Source organism: Saccopteryx bilineata, chromosome 6 (genome assembly GCF_036850765.1).
Source record: "Saccopteryx bilineata isolate mSacBil1 chromosome 6, mSacBil1_pri_phased_curated, whole genome shotgun sequence".
Classification (NCBI taxonomy): domain Eukaryota; kingdom Metazoa; phylum Chordata; class Mammalia; order Chiroptera; family Emballonuridae; genus Saccopteryx; species Saccopteryx bilineata.
The window spans coordinates 195,113,498-195,141,215 of record NC_089495.1 but is presented as its reverse complement, the minus strand read 5'-3'; the positions used below and the strand labels follow the sequence as shown (position 1 = coordinate 195,141,215).

Here is a 27,718-nt window from a genome sequence, read left to right as displayed (position 1 = left end):
GGAACTACGTCTGCTGTTTGTGTGCTGGTGAGGCTGGCTGTGGTGGTTCCTATACCCTTTCTCCCAGCCAGGTGATGGGCGTGTGACCCAAGGCAGTCCAGTTAGACTCAGTCTTTGGGGAATTTCTAGTTTGAGCAGAGTGATACATAAAACAGACAGTTGTTATTCTGGTGTTTTAATTACAGTGTCCTAAAGAGGTGATTCATGGGTTCCAACAACCTCGCGCTCTGTGTCACCCTCATTCCTGTCTTTCTCAGAGCCTGCTTGTTTAATTTCACTTGGATCTTAGCAAATAGCTATCGGATGCAGTCATTTTTTTTTTTTTTTTTACAAGGACAGAGAGTCAGAGAGAGGGATAGACAGGGACAGATAGACAGGAACGGAGAGAGATGAGAAGCATCAATCATCAGTTTTTTTCATTGTGAGACCTTAGTTGTTCATTGATTGCTTTCTCATATGTGCCTTGACCACAGGCCTTCAGCAGACTGAGTAACCCCTTGCTCGAGCCAGAGACCTTGGGTCCAAGCTGGTGAGCTTTTGTTCAAACCAGGTGAACCTGTGCTCAAGCTGGCGACCTCGGGGTCTCGAACCTGGGTCCTCTGCATCCCAGTCTGATGCTCTATCCACTGCGCCACCACCTGGTCAGGTCAGATGCAGTCATTTTTTGCCTAAGTTTTCCAGAGTTGGATTCTGTCATTTGCTACTAAAGACTCCCGACTGAGACAGAAACAAACAGGCAACATGTCCTCCAGGCCAATGTGGGTACTAAAAATGACTGAGCTGTCACGAGGCAAGACACACTGAGGTTGCTGCTCGTGCTTGGCCTGGGACACAGTGGGCGAGCGCCACTTCCTGTCTTCCTTGATATCGTCTGACCACCGAGGAGGTGGCTGGCTCTCTGAGAAGGGGTAGCTTCTGTCATAGCCCAGTCTTAAGCAGGAGAGGAACTCCCAGGCTGTGCGATAGAATGTCTGATTTGTAACTGCACAGGACAATGTAAAGGGGAAGTCAGCAAAGCCAGCCCAGATTCCTATGGGCACAGAACGGAATGGGGAGCAAATTTTCCATGACCACGGCGAGCGAATCTCATGACTCGGCATTGGGTTAACTCTCCAAAACCAAAGTTGGCAGTTGGTTATGCAGGATGCCAAGTTCACCGGAACTCTGCAGTGGAATGGAATGAGGCACCGACAGGAAGAGTGGGATGGCTGTATGAGAAGACAGGAGAAGCCCAAGGCACTCTGAACCTCCGGGTAGAAGCAGTTCCGAAAGCTCCCAAGTGCCTGCTTGCCCCACCCCTCAGGCTGCCTAGCTGCAGGGCGGGATCAGTTTTGACCTAGAGGGCAAAAAACGGACTCGGAGTGAGTAGGAAAGAATCTTAAAGCTGTACAGAAGTGCAGAAACGCATTAACTGATACCACCATTTCGAAATTTGGGGAATGTTCGTGGGAATGGCTTTTTGTGGTGCTTGAAGAAGGAAGGCGGCAACGTAAGGGACCAGGCTGACCTCAATATGCGTGCATGTCCCAGGGGTTCTGCATTCTTCGTGCTCATGCCAGGAGCTGGCAGGGTTCTAACAACTGATGGGTTGGCCAGTGCAAACTTGTCCAAAGGCTGGCCGACATGAAATGGAATTTAAAGGCTCCAAATCCCTTGGCATCATAGAGGAAAGGATTTAGATATTTCTGAAGACAAGAGTGCTAGAGTGGATCTGTCTTGTGTCTCCTTCCCACAAATACCTCTAACTACGGCCCTCAGTGAACCCAGAACACTTGACCCTTGCTCTGAGGGAAAGTCTAGGTCAAGAGTGCCGGGGAGAAGGGCTCTCTGATACCAGAGGGAAGGAAGAATGCAGAGGTGTGGAAAGCCAGGTGTTGGCATCTCATCCTCAGAAACTGAGTGCGAATGGTCACCGTCGTACTCAGCAGGCTCTGAATGAAGCAAGATCTCAGCCTAGAGGACCCTAAAAAGTTTCATCAGAGGTGGCCACTCAAGTCTTAACTTGATTTGTATAACCCAAGAAAATGTAAGAAACAAAGCAAAGCAAAACAAAAACAAAAAAACATTCTCTAAAACAAAACAAAAAAGGTCCTGACTTAAGCTAGCATGACAGGTGCAGAGCTTCACCTAACACCCAGACTTGAGTTTGGCTGTTGATCTAAAAAGCCTCTGGAATGAAACATGCTGCTTGCCCTTGAGGAAGGACTGCTATACTGCCGCTACCTGGACAAGATGTGAACATTTTCCGCCTTCTCCCTCAGGACCTGTGGCCACCGACCAGGGTAACTGGGTGCTGAACAAAGGTAAATACTCAACCCTTTCACGGAACCTTGGATGAAGACTGGGAGCTAATATCGATTTCTTGAGTCCGAGAGGACTACTGTCGGTCTACCCATCATGGGAAGAATAGTGCTTTAACCTTTTTCCTTGTCACTGGAGATCAAGTGGTTTCCCAAAACTGTCCCGTATATCCAGTTTCTGAGTGCTAGTTTGAAAAGCACTCCACCTGGTTCCTTGACCCATGGAGGCCATTATAATATAAAAGGCCAACAGATTCCAATTGAGCAACTGTTCCGGAATAGAAAACTCAATAGTAGAACCACATTTGGGGGGAGGCTGCAAAGATTACTGCCTCCACCCGAGATCCTGCAGAGTGGTGACTCCTATCAAAAAAAAGCATCATTAGTTTCCTGTTTGGGGAAAACAAGATTCAATGGGTCTTGAGAAAATGGCAGGGGGTTATTTTCATCAAGTGGTAATTCCAATTTTAGCTGCTGTATCAGATAATGTGCCCCTTATTACAGTCCCTGGAGCTGATAGGAATCTACTGGTTTCATTTTCTATTCCAAGAAATAGAAATCACTGGAAGCATTTTGCTGGAAAGGATAATGGTTTTTCTTTACTGTTCACTCAGGGACACCTCAGTTCTCTTCCAGCTCTGTATCAGAAGGACTCTGATTCCCCGATTCCACTACAAGACATCAAACTGATTCACTACATTGATTAAATCCCATTAATGGGGCCTGGAGAGCCAGGATCATTTCCTTATGTTAGAAACATTTATAAAACTGCGTGTGTAGGCATAATGTGTGCTGGGCAGCCAGAAGTTGGGATGAAGTGGAAATCTACTTTTGCCTATTAATATCTTTCCCCTTTACTTTGGTGACATCACATAACCTTTTCTTTGGGTAATTATCTTTTTTCCATGCATGTGATCTCTTATAGATGTTAACCTAGGCACCCTGCCCTCCACGCCCTCCAAGGGAGAGGGTATGGCACAAGCTAGGCAAATCAGCCTCTCTCTTGGGATTGGGACTGTGAGCAGAATGATCTAGAGAAGGGAGGTGATTGGAGGAGGAGCATTTGGATGGCAGTGTCCTGAACAGAAGGTTCCTGGGTCCTGTACTGTGGCCCCAGAGCTCCCTTCATTCCTGTACTATCTGAGGCCTGGTCAGTCAGCTTTTCCTTTGCCTGGGTGAACTTCACCAATCCTCTTCCATACTGGGCTGAATGGTGGTCCCAAAGATATGTCCACATCCTACCCTCTGGAACCTGTATGTTACTTTATTTAGGAAAAGGATCTTTCAGCGGATATGATTAAGTTAAGGATCTTGAGAAGAGATCATCCTGGATTAGCCAAGTGGGCCCTAAATACTAGCATGGGTGTCTTTATGAGAGACAGGCACTGGGAAATTGGACACACAAAGATAAAGTGTCGTGATGACAGAGGCAGCGTTTGGAGTGATGCAGCCACAAGCCAAGCAATGCCAGCAGCCACCAAAAGCTGGAAGAGGCAAGGAGTGACTTCTCCCCCAGGACCCCTGGAGAGACTGTAGCCCTGCCGACACTTTGATTTTAGATTTCTTGCCTCCACAATGGCGAGAGAATACTTCTGTTGTTTTAATCAATCAAATTTGTGGTCATTTGTTATGGCAGCCACAGGAAACTAAGACGCCTTCCAATAAATTCATTTTTTTTCCTAAGGTTTCTGTTGCTTGTAGCCCAAGAACCCTAGTTATAACTGTTGTTCATCTCGTCAATGATCGAGGCTAATGAAGGACCCTTCTTGACCAACTTAGCTCCAGCTGGATTCCCGTCACTTGCCACCTGTGTCAAATTGAGACTGGAACCACAGAATGGGGATTCTGAGTCACTCCACATTATCACTCCACCCTCCCCCAATTGCCCAGAAAACATGCCAGGCAGCCAGCTCCACGCAGGCAGAAACAGGTCCCTGGGCCCCGCCTCTTCATTTGCATAATGGTTTTCACTGACACATGGCTGTTGTTGCTTGTCTGCCAGGACCACACACAACTTCTTGAAAGGCTCAGGCCAGAGGATGTTCTCCTGAGCTTTCCCCACGCCAGCTTTAGGGATTTGTCGGTGGTGTCAGAAGTCTGGAAGCTAACTCGCTCCTTGGCTGGTTCAGCAAGACCATAAGGGTGGTGGTGCATGCAGCCCTGCTGGTCTATGCCCTGACCTGGGCAGAGCTGGGGCTAGATGTTACCAGGTGAGCACGCGGGAGCACCGGTGTGTGCGCACGTGGTCAGTTCATGAGTGGCCCCATGGCTTAGTTCCAGTCTCTACTCCAATCTGGAGACTGGAATCCATCTATGTCTGGAGGTATATGTACGAGGCCCTGTGTATGACACGAGGTCTTCACACATGCCGTTCCCTCTGCTTGTCATACACGGCTTTTCTGGAGCCCCCGCTGGCTAAGTTGCTATTTACCCATATGATGGCGGGTTAAACTGTCACTTGCTCTGGAAAGTCTTCTCTGACTTTCTCGGTCAATGATTCCTACTGTATTATACACCCTTATAGTTCTTATATGTAGTAGAGTTTATTATTACATATTTATGCTATTACTGGATTAAAACCTGTCTCCCCACTAGTCTGTTAGCTTCAAGACACAGGGATGCATATTTTGCTTAGCATTCTATCACTTGAATCTAGTGAGATGTCAAGAAATCACAGGCCTGGCAGGTAGAGCAAATCTCAGTGGTGGAGCTAACACAGGGATAGTGGGGGGGGGGGGCACAGTGGGGAACCTGAGAGTGCAGCCAAAGGCATTTAAATTTTAAAAATAAAGTAAAAAGACTGTTCAGCTAAAAACCTGCCTGCAGGCCACAATGTGAAGCCCCGGCTTATGGCTTTTCCTCTGGATATTTATTGAATGAGTGAAGAATCCACAAGGAAATCATTGTAAAGCCTCAAAGCGAGGAGGAAGAGCGAGGCAGAACTGACAGGACCTCCTTCTCAGTCTTGTCTGCACCCTCTCGAGGGCTGGTCTCCTTCTGGCTCTTTCTTTCCCTTTCTCCCCAGTGCTCAACACAACAGCGCCTGCAGGAACTTGCTGACCCATTCAGCATTCACTAAATGCCTCCGCCCCCTAACCCCGGGTCCAGACAGTGTCCTCCATCCCAAAGCACAGCGTGGCGGGACAGACAGAGCCACAGTCAGGCAATGACAATACAGTGGTGGGTGTTCTGGCAACAGTGTGGGAAAGGGCTAGGGGAACCCTTGCCTCCAAACATTTCTAGCAAGTAGAGAGAGGATTCAGCCTGCGAGAAGAGGAAATATGCCCCCAGCAAGGATGAGGGGGCTGGAACTTGCCCCAAGGGACAGGAGTCTCAAGGGCTTTTCTGGATGGTAACTCAAGGTCTGGCCGGAGGTCTGCCGGGGGTGCAGACAGGAACTGCCACAGTCAGACTGGGGGGATCCAGGGTGACAGGACAGGTGTCCACGCAAGGCAGCTCCTTGCTACCAACATTTCTGAGCCAAGCTGACTTGAAATCAGTGCCTTCCTGTTCCACTGGGCTCTCATCTCCCTCTGGGCCCTGACTGTGACCATTTGACAGATGGGCTGAAACCTGGAGATGGGGCAGGGACCTGCCCACTTCACATATCAGGTTCTGGCAGAGCTGGGTGTAGACTTCAGGCCTCAGGCCAGGGCCTCTCTTCTGTATCTCAAGCCAGCCCTGGGAGAAAGCTGCAGGTATTGCTTCACAAATCTTGCACAGCAGCTAAGGAGGCAGCTTGCTCTTCCTCCCACACCTCATCTTAAGAGAGCTGACTCCTTTTGGAAGCTCCTGGGAGAGAATCACAGCTTAGGTCCAAGACTCCTACATTTGAACCCCGTCTGGTCTTTTCCCTACCTCTGACAGAGGGTTCTAACTCTACAGATCAAGTCTGGGGATCCAGGAACCCACTAAAACCCCGTGTGACTTCCATGAGGGCAGAACACAGAGTGGAAGAAGCACTGTTTTGGTAGACCAACAAGCATGGATTCCAAGTTTGACTCTACCACATCTAGCTGTGTGACATCTGAGCAAGTTATTGCACCTCTCTGAGCCTCAGTTTCCTCATCTGTGGAGTGGGGATAATTCCCATCCTCCAACATAGGGCCAAATGTGACATGGCTAATGGATAGCAGGTGTTCAGGAACTGTTAGCATCCTTCAGACTTTCTCCCGCTGGCTGATGCTGCTTCCCAGTTTGGAGGTTTGCTTTTAAAGGTCCCTGAGTGGCTCTTCAGGCTCAGAATCTCAGGCAACACTATCCTGCCCCAAGCCTTTGGAGGAAGGGACCCAGCCTCTGGGTGTCATTTCTCGGGCCAGGGTGAGTGAGTGATCCTGAGCATTCATGCTACCACAAAGATCTTCAGGGGATGAATCTCTGCTCTGCTGTAGCTGGCTGCAGGGGTGTGCGAAGGGGGACATGGAGCCCTGGTTTTAATAAATCTGAGAGTTTGGAGGCCCATCAGGGGCCTAGGCCTCCAGGTCTGTAGATTTTCCCTCCTGGGAGGTCTCGTGGGATGTGTCCAGAGACCCCTCCGACACCCCATCAACACTGCTTAGCAAATCTTCAAACTCCTGGTGGCCGCTGTTACGCACGGCAGCTTCCAGAGCCTTCTGGCGCCGGTAGAAGTGCGAGAACTTGTTGAAGATGATGGTGATGGGGAGCGCTACCACCAGGATGCCCCCTAGGATGCAGCCCGAGGCTGCCAGCTTGCCGGCCACGGTGACTGGCACCACATCCCCGTAGCCCACGGTGGTCATGCTCACTGTGCCCCACCACCAGCAGGCTGGGATGGTGTCAAAGCCCACGTCCTCCTCCTTCTCAGCCGTGTAGGCCACACCGGAGAACACGGACACACCCACGGCCAGGTACAGCAGCAAGATGCCCACCTCACGGTAGCTGTGCTGGAAGACAACGCAGGAAGCCGAGTCAGAGCTGGGGGGGCTTACCGACCTGGCCTTGGGCATACGGGGAAACTGAGGCCCAGAGAGTAAAAGGGACAGGTCCAAAGTCACAGAGCAAGGAAGAGCTGGTGCCAGGCCCCAGACCCCCTGACTCTAAACTAAGGTCTTCAACTACATTAGCAGCAAAACCCCTGAGACTGAACACAGGCCTGATTTCCACTGCCCAAGCTGCCTGCTAAGCCATGTACATTTCTTCTAATGCGGATAGCACTTGAGACACCAGCCTGTTAATGAAAAGTTTGTGGTTTTTGACACCGTTGCAGAATCAAAAGAGAGCTATAGTTTACATTCCACCATGCAGTTGGTTTTGTGTACTTCTTCCTGGTGGACCACATTTCTGATAAGGACAAAAATATTTTCTGCCTCTCAAGGAAGCTAAGAGGATATATACGTTCCCTAGAGACCACTCACCAAATGCACTCACCTATGGGTGTGTGTATTTGCTCTTACCCTAAGGCCAAGCCCTAGGGCAGTGGTTCTGAAACAGGGCAATTCTAACCACCATCCCCCCCAAAGGACATTTGGCAATGTCTGGAGACATTTTTGATGGTCACATTGGGACAGGTGTGCTACCAGAATCTAATGGGTAGAGACCATGTATGCTGCTATATATCCTACAATGCACAGGACAGCCCCCACAACGAAGAATTATCTGGCCCCAAATGTTAGTAGAGGCTGAGAACTCCTAGTCTAGAGCAGGGCTTCCCAAGCTGTAAAGTGTGGAGAAATCGTGTAGGTATCTTGTTTAAAAGGCAGAACCCCACTGAGAAGTTCTGGTTTAAGGCCAGGAATTCTGCAATCCTGGGAAGCTTCCAGCTAATGAAAAAGCTGCTAGTGGTCTCAAAGGGGCCTCGCTATGAGAAGCAAAGCTCTTATCTAGAGTCTTACACCTGTGTCTTGGATCTTGGAATCCTCCATCAATTCTCTTCTCCCTCCTCACAGAAAGAGCTGTTAGCATCAGGCCCTGGCTCCCTGCATGGTGGAGGCAAATCAGAGTTGTGGGGTGGAGGGATCATCCCTGGAGGGGTACTGAGTTCAGGGTGTCTGGCTAGTCAAATTCTCTGTACCTGTCCATCGCCCCAGCTCACCCTGCCTGTAGCCAGCATCCTGGCTGCCTTGCCATGAGGGCATGAAAAAGGCTTTCCAAAGTCACGGGTGGGAAGGATCTATCAGCACTGTCTCGGGCTCCTTAACAGGGTTACATGCAGCTTTAGGAGAAAACACGTGGTGCTGAATTCAGGCACAGCTGGGTTCTTCTCTAGGCTCTGCCGCTCACTCACAGAAGAACCTCTGACAAGTCCTACCACTTCCTGGAGCCTCAGTTTCCACATCCACAAAGTAGTAACAATAATACTTTCCCCTGCTTCAACCCCATTTCCCTTGGGATAAAGTCCAAAAACCCTGGGCCAAGAGTTCACAGCCCTTCAATACCCTGTTCCATTCACCTCTTCACTCTCATTAACAGGCACCCCCTCCCTCCATCTCCCCTTCCCAACATTCATCCCGTTCTCCCTTCTGGCCTCTGTCCAAGCTGTTCACATGTCCTCCCTCCCCAAACCAGGCTAATTCCACCCACTTGGGGGTAAGCTTCCCCGGGCGGTGATTCACCCCCCAGTGCACAGCCTGGCTCAAGGAGGGTGCTCAATAAATTACAACCCGGCTTTAAAAAGCCAACCTCAGGTTCCTCATCTACGGGAAGGGAATAATAGCATCTTCCCGAGGAAGTTGTCCTGAGGATGAAATCGATAATGGATGTGAAAATGGCACAGAATTAGCACTTGGTAAGTATTAGCTCTGGGGCTATTACTAGACTTGTTCTATTAAGCGTGACCTGTGATATCTGTGCCCCCGTATAACGTCAGAAGAAAGGCTCAGTGGAGAAGCCAGTTAGCGTCCTGCTTTGTATATTCTGTGCTATGTATTATTTGATATTTGACTGATGGATCAAAAGTGACCTTTGTCTTTTATTTATTTATTTTTTTAAAGAAGACCAGCAAATCTCTGCCTCAGTTTTCTCCCCTGGGACATAGAGATAACCTTCCTTAAAGCGCTGTTAGGAAGGTCAAACTGGACGTGAAATGTACACCTGGTTACCTAGCCCTGTACCTGGTATAAAGAATGTGCACCTGGACACAGCAGGCCTGTAAATTCACCTGCCCCTTGGGTACACAACCGCCCGGCCCTGAGAGCCCTACCTTGAGCGTGGCGCCCAGCGAGCGCAGCCCGGTGGAGTGGCGCGCCAGCTTGAGCACGCGGAAGATGCGCATGAGACGGAACACCTGCACCACCTTGCCCAGGTCGCCGAGCTCCTCGCCGCTCGCACCTGCCTGCTTGCCGAGCGCCGCCCCAGCCACCAGCGTGAGATAGAAAGGCAGCACAGACACAATGTCGATGAGGTTGAGCGGGTGGCAGAAGAAGTTACGCGGGCTGGGAGCCAGCAGGAGGCGCGACGACACCTCGAAGCTGAACCAGGCGATGCAGAAGTACTCGAGGCGCCTCAGCACCGGGTCGTCGCGCGCTTCTTCCGCGCTGCGGCCCGCGGCCACCGCGGCCAGCGCGGCCGCTGCCTCGCGGGCCTGGTACTCGGGCAGGCTGTGGATGCACATGGCGGCGATGGAGGCGAGCACCACGCCGATGGAGACGCAGCTGAAGAGCTTGCTGGGCAGCGAGTAGCCCGGGTTCTCCATGGTGAGCCAGAGACGGCGGCGCAGGCGGCCGCAACGCGCCGCGCCATAGCGGGCCAGCTCGCGCTGCACGTCGGAGATCTCGCCCGGGCTCGGGTCCACGCTGCTCGGCGCGTCGCTGTCCTCGTCCCAGGCGCGCGGCCGCGCCACGCGCCGCTCCAGGTAGCGCTGGCGGCAGCACGTGGCCAGCGCGCTCTCGCCCAGGCCCCAGTAGTCGGCCTCCTGGCCGAAGGCGAAGACGCACAGCTCGTCAAGCACGTGCAGGTGGCCGGTGCGGTAGAAGTGCAGCAGTCCCAGGAAGAAGCCCGGGTGCCGGTCGAAGTAGAACTCGCGTGACGCCGCGTCGTAGTCGTCGCACAGGCGCCGCGCCTGCTCCTCCGACGCCGCGGCCTGCAGGCGGCCCAGCCGCGTGCCCGGGAAGCGCGCCAGCGCGTGCGCGCTTAGCCGCCGCTTCACGCCGCCCACGTTCACGCGTAGAGCCTCATCGCTTCGCCGCCAGGGGACCCTGGTGCCGGGCCTCGGGGACTCACTCACCATGGCTGCAGCGCGCCCACCTGCGGACACGGGAGAAGCGCGCTGAGGAGGGTCCCAGAAACTTCCTTCCAGGAAGATCCTCAAAGCCCCTGCCTCATCTACCCACCAGGGCCAGGCGTGCTGGCTGCTGAAGTGTCTGGTATGTAGTGGCTCTCAGTAGGTGTCAGGTGCCCTCTGGACAGAAGGGTCAGGCTTGGGTTTGACTCGCTCTCACTCCCGGACTGGAAGACTTTGGCCAAATCACTGAGCCTCCCCCCTCTCATTTCATTGGCATAAACAAACGCTGAGCTCTCTACCTTGAAGGATTATGACAGTGGCTGAATGGCAGGATGTCCTGGTACAGGGGCGGGGCGGGGGGCACCTCCTATAGGATGTCTCTTTTTCCCCGACAGAATAGGATTTTTGAATCCCAGAGATCTACTGTGGGATCTTGGACACGCCAGCACACTGAACCTCAGTTTCCTCCTTAGCAAAATGGGGGTAGCGAATGATTGCTTCCTAGGGTTGTGGAGAGAATCAGTATAGACCAGCAGTTCTCAAACTCTGTTCCCCGGACTGGAAGCATCAGCATCACCAGAAATTTGTCAAAATGCAAATTCCCAGCCTGCTCTGGACTTGCTGAATCAGAAACGCTGGGGATGTGGTCCAGTAGTCTGTGTAGTAACAAGCTCCAAGGGTGATTTTGATGCATGGTCAAGTTTGACAGCAATTAGCTTAGACTGTTTAAAGCATCTGTAGAGTTTGTCAGATTGAACTTTGGCTCTCTGGTGTGGCTGTAGGTAAATCGTGTCACCTCTCTGAGCTTCATCAAGTGAAGATCAAAATATCCACTTCAAACTCTGGTTGAAAAGGTTAAATGAGCTAATGTCTGTATGGGGCCTGGCTCCCAGAAGAGGTTTGGTAAATTATCCACCTGTTTCACTGTCTCCTGGAGTCAGGCAACCTTTGTTTATCTCCACTACAGGTGCACCTGGCACCTTGAGGAAGATGCTTTTCTCCACTTCAGCTTCTTGGGCCATGCAGACAATAGCACCTGCCCCCAAGGAAAGCTGGAGGATTAAGGTAAGTTATGGAAGTGCTCAGCCTTTGTGGATACCAAGGAAAGGTTAGACCCTGCCACTGCCCACTGTCTCTCAGCTCTAATGGAATTGAGGGCCAGAGACTCACCCCCTGACCTCGGTAATGTCATCTGCACTATGGGTTCAGTAATGCCTGCTTCCCAGGATGGACAGGGATTGAGTGTGCATCAGGCAGCTGGCCCAGTGCCTGGCAAGGAGCGGGCGGGGTGTCCTTCACTTACCCTGGGCTTGGCGTTTAGCGAGTCAGGGTTTTGTCCTTAACTCTATTATTTGTGTGATGGAAGACCAGTCTTCTCCAGCTCCGGGCTTTAGCTCTCTTATCTGTAGAATGGAGCACTTCAATTAAAGGGTTAGTGTGAGGATGTGCGCAAAATTCCTGGAACACAGTAGGTGCTCAGTAAGTGTCAATCCCCTCTGGTCAGACCTGGGTTCCAGCTCTGAGCCTACCTCTTACCAATGATCTTGAGTGGACCCTTCTCTGAGTTTCAGTCGCTCCATCTGTAAAGCGGAGGCACCGTCCTTTCCTGGAGAGCTATGAGGATTACACGAGGCAAGGTGTTTAGCAGCACAGTCCCTGGCACATACGTTGTGCACAATAAATATCACCTTCCTGCTCTATGAAATGGGACAATTAATCAACAAAACTTCCCCCACAAGCATCTAAATACCAGTAAAGTGATGTCTCAAAATTACCCAGCTAGTCCACGGCACGGGTAAGGCTGCAAACAGGGTTTTGTGACTCTCAAGACTCTTTTCACTCTTATTTTGATCACCTGCTATGTTCTGGTCACTTCTCTGGGCTCCGTGTACTCTTCACTGGTTTGAATCTCTACCCTAACCCCACCTGCGAGGTTTTCTAATTTGACAGAGGAGCAAACAAGAACAGCCCCAAAGTTCGGCCATCCCACTTTGCTCTCTCCTTGGGGGTTCTCAAAAGCAGCCCTCACCGTCCACTCGCACAGCCCCCGCCCCTTCCCCGGACCACGCCCCTCCCGGAGGAAGGCCCCCTTACCTGCCGCCCTGGTGCGTCTGTCTGGGAAGGCGCGCCTAGGTGGGGAGCAGCTGGCCGCCCCGGGGCTGGTGTCTGCCCCGCAGCCTGGCGGAACCACGCTGCTGCGGAGGCCCCGCTGCCTCCTCCTTCCCAGTCTTCCTCTGTCCCCCGCGGCTGAGACTGCATCGATCGCTGCCGGGGGAGGGAGGGAGACCGCGGACGGCCGGAGGCGGTGGTTTCTATTCCTGACTTGCTTGGGGAATGTGAGGGTGTCTGGGGACTGGGCCCTGCAGCCAGGACATCCTCCCAAGTCAGAGACCAGGGGATGAAGGATTATTTAGGGGACAGGGTCCCCCCTAAAGAGATATTTTAGCAGGGGCTTCTCTGACAAAGGAGCAACAGTAATAATAGCTTCCTATCTTGATGAGTACCACTCTGCTTCAGGTGACTTATCTAAGTTATTGCAGACACGGACTTGACAGGGACCGGGTCTTACATTCCCCCCTTTTACAGGTGAGGCCGAGTCACCTGCTCAGGGCGCTTAGCTAGGAGTTGTGGGCTTGAGATAGGAGCTCACATCCTCTAAGGCAGGGGTCCCCAAACTTTTTACACAGGGGGCCAGTTCACTGTCCCTCAGACTGTTGGAGGGCCGGACTATAAAAAAAACTATGAGCAAATCCCTATGCACAGTGCACATATCTTATTTTAAAGTAAAAAAAACAAAACGGGAACAAATACAATATTTAAAATAAAGAACAAGTAAATTTAAATCAACAAACTGACCAGTATTTCAGTGGGAACTATGGGCCTGCTTTTGGCTAATGAGATGGTCAATGTACGGTTCCATATTTGTCACTGCTATCCGTAACAAGTGATGCAAGTGTGCGGCGCCACCACAAACAGTACTCCAGGAGCAGATGCATCCTGTGCTCCTCTCACTGACCACCAATGAAAGAGGTGCCCCTTCCGGAAGTATGGTGGGGGCCGGATAAATGGCCTCAGGGGGCCGCATGGGCCTGCAGGGCCGTAGTTTGGGGACCCCTGCTCTAAGGCCACCACAGGGGATCTGCACTAGGGAGTTGGAGAAAGTGGCTTCAGCCCCCTGTGAGTCCCAGGCCCCCTCAGAGCCTGCTCAGGACTCAGCTCTTTCCCTGCTAAGCTGTGAAGTCTGGAACAGATCATTTTGCCCCCTGAAGTTCAGTCTCCTTCACCCGCCCAGAAATTCCTAATTCCCACCTTCCGAGTGGGTTGTGAGGATAAAGTCTCTGTGCCAAAGATTTTGTCAACGTTGTATAGTCTGCAAGTATTTATTAAGCACCTACTGTGTGCCTGGTTGGGGAGAGGGTGCTGGAGTTTAGGACCTGGATACAAGGAAGGATTCCTACTTTACAAATATTAATTGTTATTAATAATAACAACCAATGTTTATCGAGCACTTATCTTGAGCCAGGTATTCTATAGGTCTCATCTTGTTTAAGCTGCAAATATATCTGTGGGGTAGGTGCTATTATTATTCCAACTTTACAGATAAGAAATGGAAGGCATGAAAGGTGAAATGACTGGCCCAAGGTCACATAGCTGATTTCTGAATCCTCCAGAGGAGTACTATCCAACAGATATAATGTAAGCCACACATTAATTTAAAGTTCTGATAGCAACATTAAAAAAAGAAAACAGCCTGATCAGGTGGTGGCCCAGTGAATAGAGTGTCGGACTAGGACGCGGAGGACCCAGGTTCAAAACCCCGAGGTCACTGGCTTGAGCACAGGCTCATCTGGCTTGAGCGCAGGCTCACCAGTTTTGAGCGCAGGTTTGCTGGCTTGAGTGTGGGATCATAGACATGACCCCACGGTCACTGGCTTGAGCCCAAAATCGCTAGCTTGAGCAAGGGATCACTCGCTCTGCTGTAGCCCCCCCAGTTAAGGCACATATGAGAAAGCAATCAATGAACAACTAAGGAGCCGCAATGAAGACTTAATACTTCTCAACTCTCTCCCTTCCTGTCTGTCCCTATCTGTCCCTCTCTCTGTCTCTGTCACACACACACACACACACACACACACACACACACACACATGAAAACAGGAGGAATTGGCCTTAATGTATTTTACTTAACCCAGTATATCCAAAATACTATAATTTTAGTATGGAATCAATAAGAGATTATTAATGAGATTTTCATTTTTGTACTAAGTCTTCGAAATCCAGTGTATTAATTTCTCATTGTTATGTAACAAAATTGCCACAAACTGAGCAACTTAAAACAATACACATTTATTATTACACAGTTACCGTTAAGTCAGAAGTCTATGCCCAGCATGACTGGATTCTCCACTCAGGGCCTCACTTGGTTGAAGCCAAGGTGTCATCTAGGGCTATAGTTTTCATTTGGGGCTTGGGGTTCTCTTCCAAGCTCACAGATTATTAGAAGAATTTATTTCCTTGTGGTTGTAGGACTGAGGTTCCCCTTTTCCTGCTGGCTGTCTGCTGGGGATCACACTCAGCTCCTAGAGGCTTTATGTGGCTCCTTGACATGTGGCCACATAGGATATTCACAACATGAATGTTTGTTTTCTTCCAGGCAAACCGGAGTGCTGATTTCCTTTTTTGTGACCAGCCAGAGAACATACTCTGCTTTTAAGGGACTCTCCTGCTTAGGCCAGGCCCACCAGGACAATCTCCCTTTTGCCATGTAACATACATTCACAGGTTGTACCTACACTCAAAGAGGAGGAGATTATACAGGGATGGGGAGATCACCTTAGAACTCTGTCTACTGCATCCACCTACAGTAAATCTCAATTTGGACTCATCACATTTCACGTGCTCACATGCGGCTAGTGGCTACCACATTGGACAGTGCAGCTCTAGGCTTTTTCACTTCAGTTCTTCCCTCAAAGTTAGAAAGAGCAGGAAGATGCTTAGTGATCCTCTTGGCCAATTCCCTCATTTTTCCAGCAAGGAAACTGAGGCAGATCTGCAGAGAAGCAGGTCTCCCATTTCCTGGCGTAGTACTCTGTCTACAACCTCCACTACCCTCAAAACTCGGGGTATGCCCCCCTGGAATTGGAGAGGTTGTTTCCAAAAAGAGAAAAGACAGATTCGTTTCCCAAGGGCAGAAGGGAATGGAACCGGGATCTGGTTTTGTCCCCAGATCATGCTGGTGTTGTGGACAAATTCATGCATGACAGAAGTGGGAAGAGGGGCCTTTGGTACTAAAGGGGCATCCGTACAGTGCCATGGATGCCCCCCAGTTCTCCTTTATTCCCTGGCTCCAAGGGACCATCTGAACCCAAGGGGTTTTACCCTAAAGAGTAAGCTTGCTGTTGCATAAAGTTCAGAAACTTTGGAATTAATTAGACCCGGATGTGGCCAGCAGCTTCTAGAATATCTCCCAATGAAGTTTGCCTGCTGAAGTCACAGCTTTGTGTAATCCCCGCGTCCCCAAACTATGGCCCGTGGGCCGCAATGTGGCCCCCTGAGGCCATTTATCCGGCCCCCGCCGCACTTCCAGAAGGGGCACCTCTTTCATTGGTGGTCAGTGAGAGGAGCATAGTTCCCATTGAAATACTGGTCAGTTTGTTGATTTTAAATATTGTATTTGTTCCCATTTTGTTTTTTTACTTTAAAATAAGATATGTGCAGTGTGCATAGGGATTTGTTCATAGTTTTTTTTTTATAGTCCGGCCTTCCAACGGTCTGAGGGACAGTGAACTGGCCCCCTGTGTAAAAAGTTTGGGGACCCCTGGTGTAATCCCTTCCCCTTTAGTGTGGGCAAGACCTCCTGATGTGCTTCCAATGAACAGAATAGGACAGAGGTGATGGGAAGTCGCCCCCCGGATGAGGTTACATAAGATTTGACTTCCTGCAGTTTTGGTGAGGCAAGGTGCAATGCTGGGAAGGCAAGAGGAAGGGCACCCTCCCACCAGCAACCAGCTTGGAATTCAATTCAAATGCCCTCAAGGACCTGAAATTCTGTCAGCAACCCCATGAACTTTAAAGTAGATCCTTCCCCAGTCGAGGCTCAGATGAGGTCCCAACCTTGGCCAATACTTTGTTTTCAGCCTGGTAAGACCCAGAAGCCCAAGACCCAGCACAGCTGTGCCTGGATCCTCGACCCACAGACACTCTGAGATAAGATAAGAAATGTGTGTTGTTTTGAGCTGAAAAATGTATGGCGATTTGTTACACAAAAATAGATAACTGATACACTCAGTTCGAATCTGCCTTTAACCACTAAAGTGCTGCGGGAACCTGGCCAACTGATGTCCCCTCTTGGATTCTGATCTTCCTCTGTATCCTGCGACTTTACTGAATTCATTTATCAGCTCTGGTAATTTTTTTGGTGGAATCTTTGGGGTTCTGTATATAATGTGTCACATCATCTGCAATGATGACAGTTTCACTTCTTCCTTTCCAGTTTGAATGCCTGTATATTGTATTGTGTGTTTACCACCCCAAGTGCTAATGCTCATTTATTTCATCAGAGGGCCAGCTTCCAGCTCACAATCTTGACAGGTGGCAGTGTCTAACTAGAATTCAGTACCATTATTTAATACTGTTCAGTCGGACATGATTTTAATGGAAGTCAGCTGTTTTCATTGCTTTTGCTTTTAGAATTACATTCTATTTGTGACAAATGATCCTGTTTGTCCCGTTTACAGTAGTGACATCAAGTTACTCTTTTGAAATTATATACCAAAGTGAGCCCATTTAAAGGAAAAGCATTAGATAAACAGGAGTACAAGCACTACACAAAATGTCACGATGCTGTTTTGCAAGTCTGGTGAAAATTGTGAAAGGGGTACATGAACAGACGTGTTCGGGAAACTGCTGGAACATAACATGTGGGTGGCTTGGGCTGCCACCAAGAGAGGCCTACCTGAATCGGGCATTTTAGGGGCAAGAAACACATGTACAGAGATGGGAAGGTGGGTGTTAGGAAGGATGAGGAGCTCAGTGTGGCCATGGTCCAGAGAGGGGTCCTTTGAGGTCCGGCCGGGGACTTTGATTCCCAGAAGGAAAATCCAGGCATGGATGGGCTGCAGGGGAAGTCACAGCAGATCTGTGTCCGTCAGAAGGCTGGAACTGCCGCTGGCAGAGATCTGTCTGGGTGGCAGGTCCCAGGCCCCTCCGTCATCATCTCTTCCTGCTGGGAACCCCATCCTGAGATTCAGAGCTGAGGATCCTAAACCAGAATTAATCTGAGGACAGAGAAGGAAAGGATTAACTCCCTCCCATAACAGGGCTCTGAGTTTTGGACTTGATCGCCCACCCAGACCCCATCAGCCCAACCTGGTGACCACGAAGGCAGGATTTTCCACTGTTTTTCAAGGCAGAAGCTCAGAGCAATTTAGAGTTGTGGTCCAAGGGACATGGCAAGTTTACTAAGAGAACTGAGGATCCCCAGTTCCTCCATCATCCTAACAGGACCCCTCAAACCCTACCCACTTCCCCAATAATGGCCTCAGGAGGGCCCAGGCTTCCTATGGAGCTTGTCGGACTAGACGGTATCTTCGAGCTGGGTCTCAGAGAGGGAGCAAACCTGCCCCAGCTCACAGGAGCTGCACTTACCTCCAGCTGGGTTCCGGCAGTCCCGGCCGCAGGCGCTGAGGCAGCACCGACTCTTGCCCCGGCAGTCGGAGTCCTTGTGGCACAGGTGCAAGGTGGGGCTGAGGCAGCGCAGTCGGTCCTCGGGGCAGGTGCCCTGCTTTACTGCAACACAGGCACCTGGTGAGCCCTGCCGCAGCCTGGGCCCCGGGGCTTGGGCTCGGGAGGTCAGCGAGGTGGAGAGGGACCCTTACCTGCGACCAAAGGGACACACTGGCGGAAGCAACTTTTGTAGCAGCACTTCATCCATAAGGGACACTGGCTGTCTTCCATGCACTGGTTGGGCACCGACAGGAGGCAGGGCCCATCGTCCGGTGGACATCCCCCACGTTTCTCTGTAAGAGAACCCCCCACGTATTGCAGCCGGAGGCAGATCAGAGTCATGTACTAAGGGCTGACCTGGGAATCACGTCTGAATTCTCTTCCTGTCCTTTGGCAAGTTATTATTTGTTTTTTTGTATGGATTTGCTTTTATTTAGTTAGTTAATTAGTTTTTTTAATTGAGGCTTAACCAACATATAACATTGTGTTAGTTTCAGATGTACAACAACGATTCGGTATTTGCAGACATTGTAAAATGATCACCACAGTAAGTCTAGTTAACATCCACCACCGTAGTTGCTAGAAATTTTTTTCTTGTGATGAAAACTTTTAAGATCTACTTTCAGCAACTTTCAGACATGCAGCACAGTGTTATTAACTAGCGATGCCATGCTGCACCTCTCATCCTCGTGACTTACTTATCTTATATCTGGAAGTTTGTACCTTTTGATGCCTGCACCCAAACGCCCACTCTTCACCCCTCCACTTTCTGTATCTGTGAGCTTGGTGTTTTCTATAGGTTTGGTTTGGTTTTGCTTGTTTTTTAGATTCCACATATAAGTGAGATGTTAGGGTATTTGTCTTTCTCTGTCTCACTTATGTCACTTAGCAGAATTCCCTCAAAGTCCTTTCCACTTTGCAAATGGCTGGCAAGTTTTTATTTTATTTTTATTTATGTATATTTACTCCAAGCCTCCGTTTTCTGTCTACGAAATGGGAAGCTGCACTCCCTCCATTTGGGCAGGTTTGAGACTCAGGTGACATAAAGGATAGGAAAAAATGAAGTTCAAAACCCACCCCTGCGCTAACACGGCCGCACCTGGTCTGTCCCCGCCCATCTCCCTGGCCTTGTCCTCTCTTGTCCTCTTCGCTCTCTGTGGCGCCTGACCCACGCACGCCACACCGCTTCTCTTTGCACGGGCTCTGGCCGTGCCCTTGGCCTGGTGCACCCTCCTACACCCCGTTCACCCGGCGTCAGCTGAAACGCCACCTCCCCAGGAGACCCTGCCTCTTTGACCCTAGGTCAGCCGCCCTGCACCCCACATGCTCCCGAAGGATCTTTCCTCCAGGGTTTGGGACCCTGCCTCCCTGTCCGCCTCTCTCCCTTTGCCAGCAGCTATGACAAGAGACCCCCTGTCTGCTTAGCTCACCACGAGACTGAAGTACAACCCTTGACACAGAACACTGGAGGCTCAGCGACTATTTGAAGGAAAGGGGTTTTGTTGTTGTTTTGTTTTGTTTTTAAGAAAACAATGCCTGACCAGGCGGTGGCGCAGTGGATAGAGCGTCGGACTGGGATGCGGAAGGACCCAGGTTCCAGACCCCGAGGTTACCAGCTTGAGCACGGGCTCATCTGGTTTGAGCAAAAGCTCACCAGCTTAGACCCAAGGTCACTGGCTCCAGCAAAGGGTTACTCGCTCTCCTGAAGGCCCACGGTCAAGGCACATATGAGAAAGCAATCAATGAACAACTAAGGTGTCGCAACGCACAACGAAAAACTGATGATTGATGCTTCTCATCTCTCTCCTTTCCTGCCTGTCTGTCCCTGTCTATCCCTCTCTCTGACTCTCTCTCTGTCTCTGTAAAAAATAATAATAATAATAAAGAAAACAAAAGGGTCTTTACTTGCCGTGTTTGTGAAGAAGACCAGCACTCAGCATTGGCTCTCCCAGTACAAGACCCAGCAACTACTTAAGGAAAAAAGGCCCTTCAAGGTTACCATTAGCTGGCTGTTCATGACGGGGGAGACGGCAGTGTTCTCACTTAATTACTACATCTGGGAGATCATCACTTAGCTGCAGGTGCTGGTATTGCAGAAGTCGGGGGCAACGTGTTTACTCTTGAGTTAGCAATGTGGAGGAAAGGGCCCAAGTTCTCATGTATTTTGAGGACTGAGTTTAGGCAAAATATTCCTGCTTTTACGGTTTATCTCAGGATGGTCAAGTGCTTCCTCCCCACCTCCTGCCACTAGGATGTGGTGGGTTGGTCACAATGGTGGCAGGACCAGGTGTTAGTTTTGCTTATTCGTTATATGTATCGGCTTGTCTGTGTCATGTCTGTCTCCTGCCTTTAAAATGAAAGCTCTAGGAAAGTAGAGACCTTGTGTGTTTTGCTCTCTGCCATATCTTGATACCTAGAAGAGTGTCGTGGTGCATAGTGGCGAGCACGCACTAACTGTTTGCTGAAGGAACAGATGGATTTGAGGTAGCAGGTCTTCGTTCCAGCTTTGGACCATCTGAGAATTTTCTAAACCTACAGACTGTGTCTTCTAATTAGTTGTTGGCACACTATTGAACACCAATCGGTGTTAATTCACCAATTGACAACTCTTGGGGACAGTTAATGGAGTGATTTCTCTCACATGAAGAACTCCAGCATCAGCTCTGCTGTTTTCCTCCACTGTCTGAAATTCTACAGCGAGCCAGGCCAGGATCTCATGTGGAGAGTCGGGAGGATGGACACACAATGAACAGTGGAGACCAGCATATGTTGTTCCTTAAGACACCATTTACTCCTGAGACAGGGGCATGAGCCCTCATTTTACAAGGAGTGGGTTTGGGCAGTGAGTCTTCCTGATTCCATAGACCTGCCCTCAGTGGCCACCTTTGACACTGACTCAGAGTCAGTCTTTGGCCTTGGGCAAGTGGTTCCTCACTGAGCCTCGGTTTCCTCATCTGCAAAATGGGGATAAAAATAGCCGTGACCTCACAGCCTTGCAGTGAGGAGGAATATGGTGATGGTGCATGAATCAGCCAGTGTGGGATCTGACCTTGGAACTGGCCAGCGCCCTTCCCTTCTCAGCCTGGGGCTTCTGAGTGTCCTCTGTGAGGGCTCCCAGAGGGCACAGGGGACTGCTCCTCAGGGCCCTGCCCTCACTACTGTCGCCTGCCCCATGGAGGCAGGGCTAGGGCTGCACAGGTGTATGTAGGTCAGACTGTTCCAGCCCACAAGGGGATGGAAGCAAAGGCCTCACCCAGGTGGGAGGCACCTGTCTAACTACTCCGGCAGCCCCAGCCTCCTTTACCTGGTGATGGGTCAGCCCCAGCCTTTTGGGGAGCTGAAGGAGAGAAGAGAGGAAGGGCTAGACCTTCTTTCCAACAGGTCCGAGATCTCAGATCCCAGAAACTACATCCCTACTCCATTCCGTAGTCCCCTCTACAGATTGGGCTGGGACTCAGTCAGGGCCTGAGAAAGGCAGAAATAAGATGGGCAGGGGCCAGACCAGGCATGGCCTTGTTGGCCACAGAGGACAACAGGTGGGTCATCTCCCTGCCATGTGGACCCACAGATCCACACACCTCCATAGAGACAACCAGAGCAAAGGGGGTACAGCTAGGCTTGTGCCCCCCACCCCGCAGAGATGCTCATGGATACGGAGATGGACATGTGTGCGCCCACAACCCCACACTCAGCTGTGCAGACAGGCACAGACAAGCACCGAGAAACTGGCAGGAAGACGTTTACAAACATAGATGTGGGCAGGCTGATGGGCACAAAGAGGCACCAACAAAACACAAGCACTAAGAGCAGACACACAGCTCACGCACAGACACATCACACACAGATACACACTGAGTTCCCTGCCTCCTCAAAACCCTTACACTTGCCAGAGAGGTAGAAAGCACCTGGTCCCTGGAGCAGAGGAACCTGCCCACACTTACCTCCCTTCCTTCTGCCCGAGGCGGCAGGCAGCTGGCTCCCCAAAGCCAGGAGGGCCACCAGGAGGAGCAGGCTCTGGGCCCTCATGTTTCTGTTGTAGTACCTAATAAGGTCAGGGCCCAAGGGCCCCTAAATTACCCCCTGCGGTCCCAGGGAGGCTAGAGCAGCTGAGTAAAGGAAGGAAGGAGATGGCGTGGATGGAGTGGCAGGTGTCTGCCTCATCCTGGCCCCACCCCCTGCCCAAGAGCCTCAGTGTAAGGGCGCTTGTGCAAGAATTGATGATATAGGTGGAGGAAGGACCTGGGTGTGGGGGGCTAGGATCCGGTCCTGCCTGTACTGCTGACTTGGGCTGTGATCTTGGGCAAGTCTGGTCCCTCATTGGGCCTCAGTTTTTCTCATCCATATAATGGGTGAAGGTTGTTGAGTCAGATACTCCCTTTCCTGGCTCTCTAAGATCCTGAAGCCCCAGCACCGGCTTAGGCAGGGGAATACAAGTCGGCTTTAAATGGCAAGGATTTGCAGAGTTCTGGGTGCCTAGGAAGCATGATGGTTAGGGGCAGAGCTCTGCTGGAGGAGGCTGGCCCAGGCTGCACTGTGCATAAGGCCTGGCCTGCCTCTTCTCCTGCCCCTCCTTGAGAGGTAGACAGAGAACGAGCGAGCAGGCGAGCGCCCCACCTTTGACGAGATCCACTCCAGTGGCGTCTGGAAGACCCGCCCTGTGCCCTAGTCTGGCTCAGCTGTCGGGGTGGGTGAAGCATAGGATTGGGTTTGGCTGAGGTCGCTGTCACTACAGATCTAATTCTTTAATCCAGCTAAAATTTATTTGAGCATAGGGTGTGAAATAGGGAAATGCCTTTTTTCTAAGTTATTAAGCAATTGTCCTAGTATCATTTAGTAAATAATTCAAACTTTTGCCCCTGGTTGGGAATCAGAACTTTTATCAAAAGCTCCACGGTTTTCTGGTTTTCCTGTTCTCTCCCTTTGATCGGACTGCTTTTGTGATGGTTGCAGCTTCACCATGCATTTTAGGGCTGACGATGTCCCGTTACCTCTCAGTAATCTCCATTATCAGCCGTCCCTGTCACAGGTATTTCATTCTTCCATATCAACCTAATGGCCATTTCGTTACGTTCCAAAAATAAATCCATTGTTTTTTTGTTAAAAATTTTCAAAAATACACAAAAGAACAGCAAGTAGTTTTATGAAGTCCCATGTACTCCCTCGCCCAGATTCAACAATGAACATTTTCCCCAGCCTCATTGAGATATCCTTGACATGCAACATTGTGTCAGTTTAAGGTGTGCAACGTGATGATTTGATACACGTATGTATTGTGAAATGCTTACCACAGTGAGGTAACACTCCCATCACCTCACATCATTACCATTTTGTTGTTGATGTTGTTGTCATGGTGAGGACAGGAAAGCTCTACTCAGAGCAGCCTTCAAGTAGACAAGACAGTATTGATGGTTATAGTTACCATGCCGGACGTTAGATCCCTGGAACTTAGTCATCTCATAACTGAAAGTCTCACCTGGCCCTGGCAGGTTGGCTCAGCAGTAGAGCATCGGCCAGGTGTGTAGAAGTCACCGGTTCAATTCCCGATCAGGGTACACAGGAGCAGCAATCATCTGCTTCTCTACCCCTCCCCCTTCACTCCTCCTCCCACAGCCATGGCTCGAATGGTTCCTGCAAGTTGGCCCCAGGCACTGAGGATGGCTCCATGGCCTTGCTTCGGGTGCTAAAATAGCTTCATTGCTGAGCAGCAGAGCAGTGTGGCTCCAGATGGGCAGAGTATCTGCCTTAGATGGGGGTTGGTTGCTGGGTGGATCCCGGTCCAATCCATCCCATCCTAATCTCATGCAGGAGTCTGTTTCTCTGCCCCCCCCCCTCACTTAATAAAAAAAAGAAAAAGGAAAAAGTCTCATCAATTAGCATCCTACAACACTCCATGTATATCCCCACTCCTTTGTAGGAGAAGTATTTTAAAGCAAATCAGATGTGTCTTACATTTTTACTCTTAAATACTTCGATACGCATCTCAAAGAAATAAGATTGTATGACACTTTCTCACACAATCACCATGTTGTTGTCATACCTAACAAAATTAGCAGTGATGGTTTAACATCTAATATTCTCCATATATTCTAGTTTTCTTACCGTTTCTTATCTGACTTTGTTCAGTCGGGGTGCTGGCGTCAGAATCTAAATAAGGTGCATTGGTTGTAATGTCTCGTACCTTTCTTTTCATCTGGAACATTCCCTCCAACTCCGACTTCTCTTCCTTCCCTCCTCCTCCTCCTTTTTCATGCTATTACCGTAATTTGTTGAAGAAAAAAGGAGGAATTGTTTTCTAGACAGTTCCACATTACTTCCCTGTGATATCTTTCAACTTCCTTCTCTACCCTTTGTATGTCCATGGATGAACATTAGCTCTAGAGGCTTGGTGAGGTTCAAGTTCAGCTCTCTTGGCACGAACGCTTTACAGGTGTGCCCTCTTCTTGCGTCAGCTCAGGAGGAACACGGGTTTCACCCGCCTACTTTTAGTGTATGAAGATAGATGAATGCGTTTTTAATTAGTGTCTCCTGATGCCTCTTTTGTAAAGTTGTGCTTTCCTCCTTACAAACAGCAAATTAACTGCAGGATGATGAGCTGGCACCCTGTGAATACCCAATCCCAGTCAAACTTTCGCCTAATGATTTTTGAAGCCACGGAGGATCATTGGCTGAATCGGGGATTTCCTTAGGAGACACAAAGACTGGTTTTGATTACAGTTAAGATGTGAATTGTGTTGGCCAAGATGGACATCTTTACCTTGTGGAAATGTCCTGTTTGGGGAAAAGCATCTCTTTTTTAAAAACTCTTTTTTATAATGGAAAATGAAACTGTTATACATAGAGCAGACAGGGGGCTGACTTGACTTGCTTATCCACCTTCTCTCCCCCTTGTCCTGTTTGATCAAAGTTTTGCTATTTCTACATTTTCACAGTGGATCATATTCACATACTATTTGTTCTACTTTTGCCTTAGAGTTAGTTCTATGATAGACATTTTCAGTGGTCAACAGTAGGCATTTTGCTAATTCCTGGAAACATCTCTTTTATTTTTTGCCTAACAAGGAGTCTTTACTTTTAAGTAAGGTGACCAATCATCCTTTTTTAGGGAGGACAGTTCTTCTTTTGTAAGTTCCATCTTCCCTCGAAAAGTGTCCTCTAAATAAATAAATAAATAAATAAATAAAAGTGTCCTCCTACATGTTCTTCTTATTCATTTTTTTTCCTTAATTTTAATTTTTATTTGTTCATTTTAGAGAGGAGAGGGAGAGACACAGAGAGAGAGAGAGAAGGGGGGGAGGAGCTGGAAGTATCAACTCCCATATGTGCCTTGACCAGGCAAGCCCAGGGTTTCGAACTGGTGACCTCAGCATTTCCAGGTTGACACTTTATTCACTGTGCCATCACAGGTCAGGCCATGTCCTTCTTTTTGATTTTGGGTGACTAACCTGTAAATGTCCGTATTTGATCGATGCAGAGTTGATCCATTGTGTGTGATGTGATGTATTTGTATCTAAATGAGTACTTTTTTCTTACAATTATTATTAAAAATTAATAGGCATGAAAGCATAATTACAATATAAAATATTACAAATGTTTTTATTATGCATTTATATTATAGTGTATTGTTGCAATGAAGAAAATGTTTTATTTACGATATTATTTTCTTTAATTTATTTTTGTCCTCCTTTTCATTGTAAAAAAGTTGGTTACCTTATTTTAAGTGGTTATCAATCAGTACACCAAGTAATGAATTTTTTTTTTTTTTTAGTTTTTATTGACTGATTTTAGTGAGAGAGAGACAGGAACATCAGTCTGCTCCTGTATGTGCCCTGACTGGGGATCGAACCGGCAACCTCTGTGCTTCAGGACGATGCTCTAACCAACTGAGCTATCCGGCCAGGGCAAGTTTTTGAATTCTATCAGCTAGTAATTTTATTAAAAGATACTAAAAACAACTCAAACGATTATATTATAGTCATTGTTCTAACCCTTAGCCAGAAAGGGCTGTTTTAAGGCTGGCCACTGCTTTGCAGAGGTTACAAATATCTATTTACTATTTTTTCATAGATAAAGCCCCTGACCTTCAAGAAAAGTTTAGGGAGAAAAACATTTTTAAAAGTTTCTTTCATAGCCTGACCAGGTGGTGGCGCAGTGGATAGAGCATCGGACTGGGATGTGGAAGGACCCAGGTTCGAGACCCCGAGGTCGCCAGCTTGAGCGCGGGCTCATCTGGCTTGAGCAAAAAGCTCACCAGCTTGGACCCAAGGTTACTGGCTCCAGCAAGGGGTTACTTGGTCTGCTGAAGGCCCGCGGTCAAGGCACATATGAGAAAGCAATCAATGAACAACTAAGAAGTCACAACGCGCAATGAAAAACTAATGATTGATGCTTCTCATCTCTCTCCATTTCTGTCTGTCTGTCCCTGTCTATCTCTGCCTCTGTAAAAAAAAATAAATAAAAAATAAAAGTTTCTTTCATAAAAAAAATTGTTTTTTTTTACTACATCTAAGAAAGAAAAAGTTAGTATTGATATACATATGTTGCTTAAGCTAAAAAGCATAGGAAAATAATGCATACCTATTACATTTCTAAGAAATATGAGGTTAAAAGATGATGAAATCTTTGGAACAGCTCTAAGTTTGTTCCAAGAAACTAGATTTGTTATTCTCCCGAAGTAAAAGGACCTACTATGTAATAGACGGAAATCACCTTAATGCCTTTTCACAAGAATAGAGCTCAAACTGCAAAAGCTTGCTATTCCACGGAGGAATCTAGGCCTGACCTGTGGTGGCGCAGTGGATAAAGCCTCGACCTGGAAATGCTGAGGTCGCCGGTTCGAAACCCTGGGCTTGCCTGGTCAAGGCACATATGGGAGTTGATGCTTCCAGCTCCTCCCCCTATCTCTCTCTCCTCTCTCTCTCTCCCCCTTTCTCTCCTCTCTAAAATGAATAAATAAAATTTAAAAAATTTTAAAAAGATATTTAAAATGCCAATCCATGGAGCAGGCGCTTCTTTCTTCTTCCCCTATTAATGCAGTAGTTTTCATGGATTTCTGGCCGATGTCACACCAAGGGGTTAGCCAGGACGTCGTCCCAGTTCTGCGGGATGTAGGTCTGGAGGATGGTCACCTTCTCCTGGTGTCCTTCCCTTCAGTTCTGCAGGTGCCCTGCGATCCCAGAGCCTCCGCTTCCTTGGCCTTGACCTCCTTCTCCCCCTGCAGGCGGTACGGTGCAAGTTCAGCCTGAGCCTCTGGTGGCTTCAACCTCAGGGTATTTCACTCGGGGGCCTTGGATGGGTACCTCGGGTGCCCTGCGACAGACTGGCCATGGTGGTGGTGACTGCCCCGCAAATGTTTCTTGGCTGCATAAATCTTGTCTGTTAACAGCATGGTGTGTATTTCTTCCTACCTTCCCTCGTTTTCATTCTTAAACCTAGGCATCTGTGGAAGTTTCATGTGTGTCTACTGAAATATTATTAAAACACAGATATCTCTCTCCAACTTGATTTTTTTGTTGGT

At 49.1% G+C, this 27,718-nt stretch overlaps 3 protein-coding genes across 4 annotated transcripts in view; 1 reads left to right on the top strand and 2 right to left on the bottom strand.

Moving 5' to 3' along the window:
* KCNK15 (potassium two pore domain channel subfamily K member 15) overlaps positions 1 to 27,718 on the top strand; it is a 284,394-nt gene that overhangs the window by 249,759 nt on the left and 6,917 nt on the right. The window lies entirely within an intron of this gene.
* Positions 6,770 to 11,053, bottom strand: KCNS1 (potassium voltage-gated channel modifier subfamily S member 1). Its single transcript, XM_066235937.1, has 3 exons — positions 10,978 to 11,053; positions 9,460 to 10,502; positions 6,770 to 7,204 (listed from the first exon to the last, which is right to left on the bottom strand). Exons 1-3 carry the CDS (start codon positions 11,051 to 11,053, stop codon positions 6,770 to 6,772), a joined length of 1,554 nt encoding a protein of 517 aa, XP_066092034.1.
* Positions 17,295 to 22,363, bottom strand: WFDC5 (WAP four-disulfide core domain 5). Of its 2 annotated transcripts, none has more exons than XM_066235812.1 (4): positions 22,146 to 22,363; positions 18,357 to 18,497; positions 18,127 to 18,262; positions 17,295 to 17,756 (listed from the first exon to the last, which is right to left on the bottom strand). In XM_066235812.1, the coding sequence occupies exons 1-4, from the start codon at positions 22,228 to 22,230 to the stop codon at positions 17,741 to 17,743; spliced, it is 378 nt and encodes a 125-aa protein (XP_066091909.1). In that variant the 5' UTR covers positions 22,231 to 22,363; the 3' UTR covers positions 17,295 to 17,740. The 2 variants fall into 2 exon arrangements, with proteins under 2 accessions (XP_066091909.1, XP_066091910.1); XM_066235813.1 differs by having other exon boundaries at positions 18,127 to 18,267; positions 22,146 to 22,356.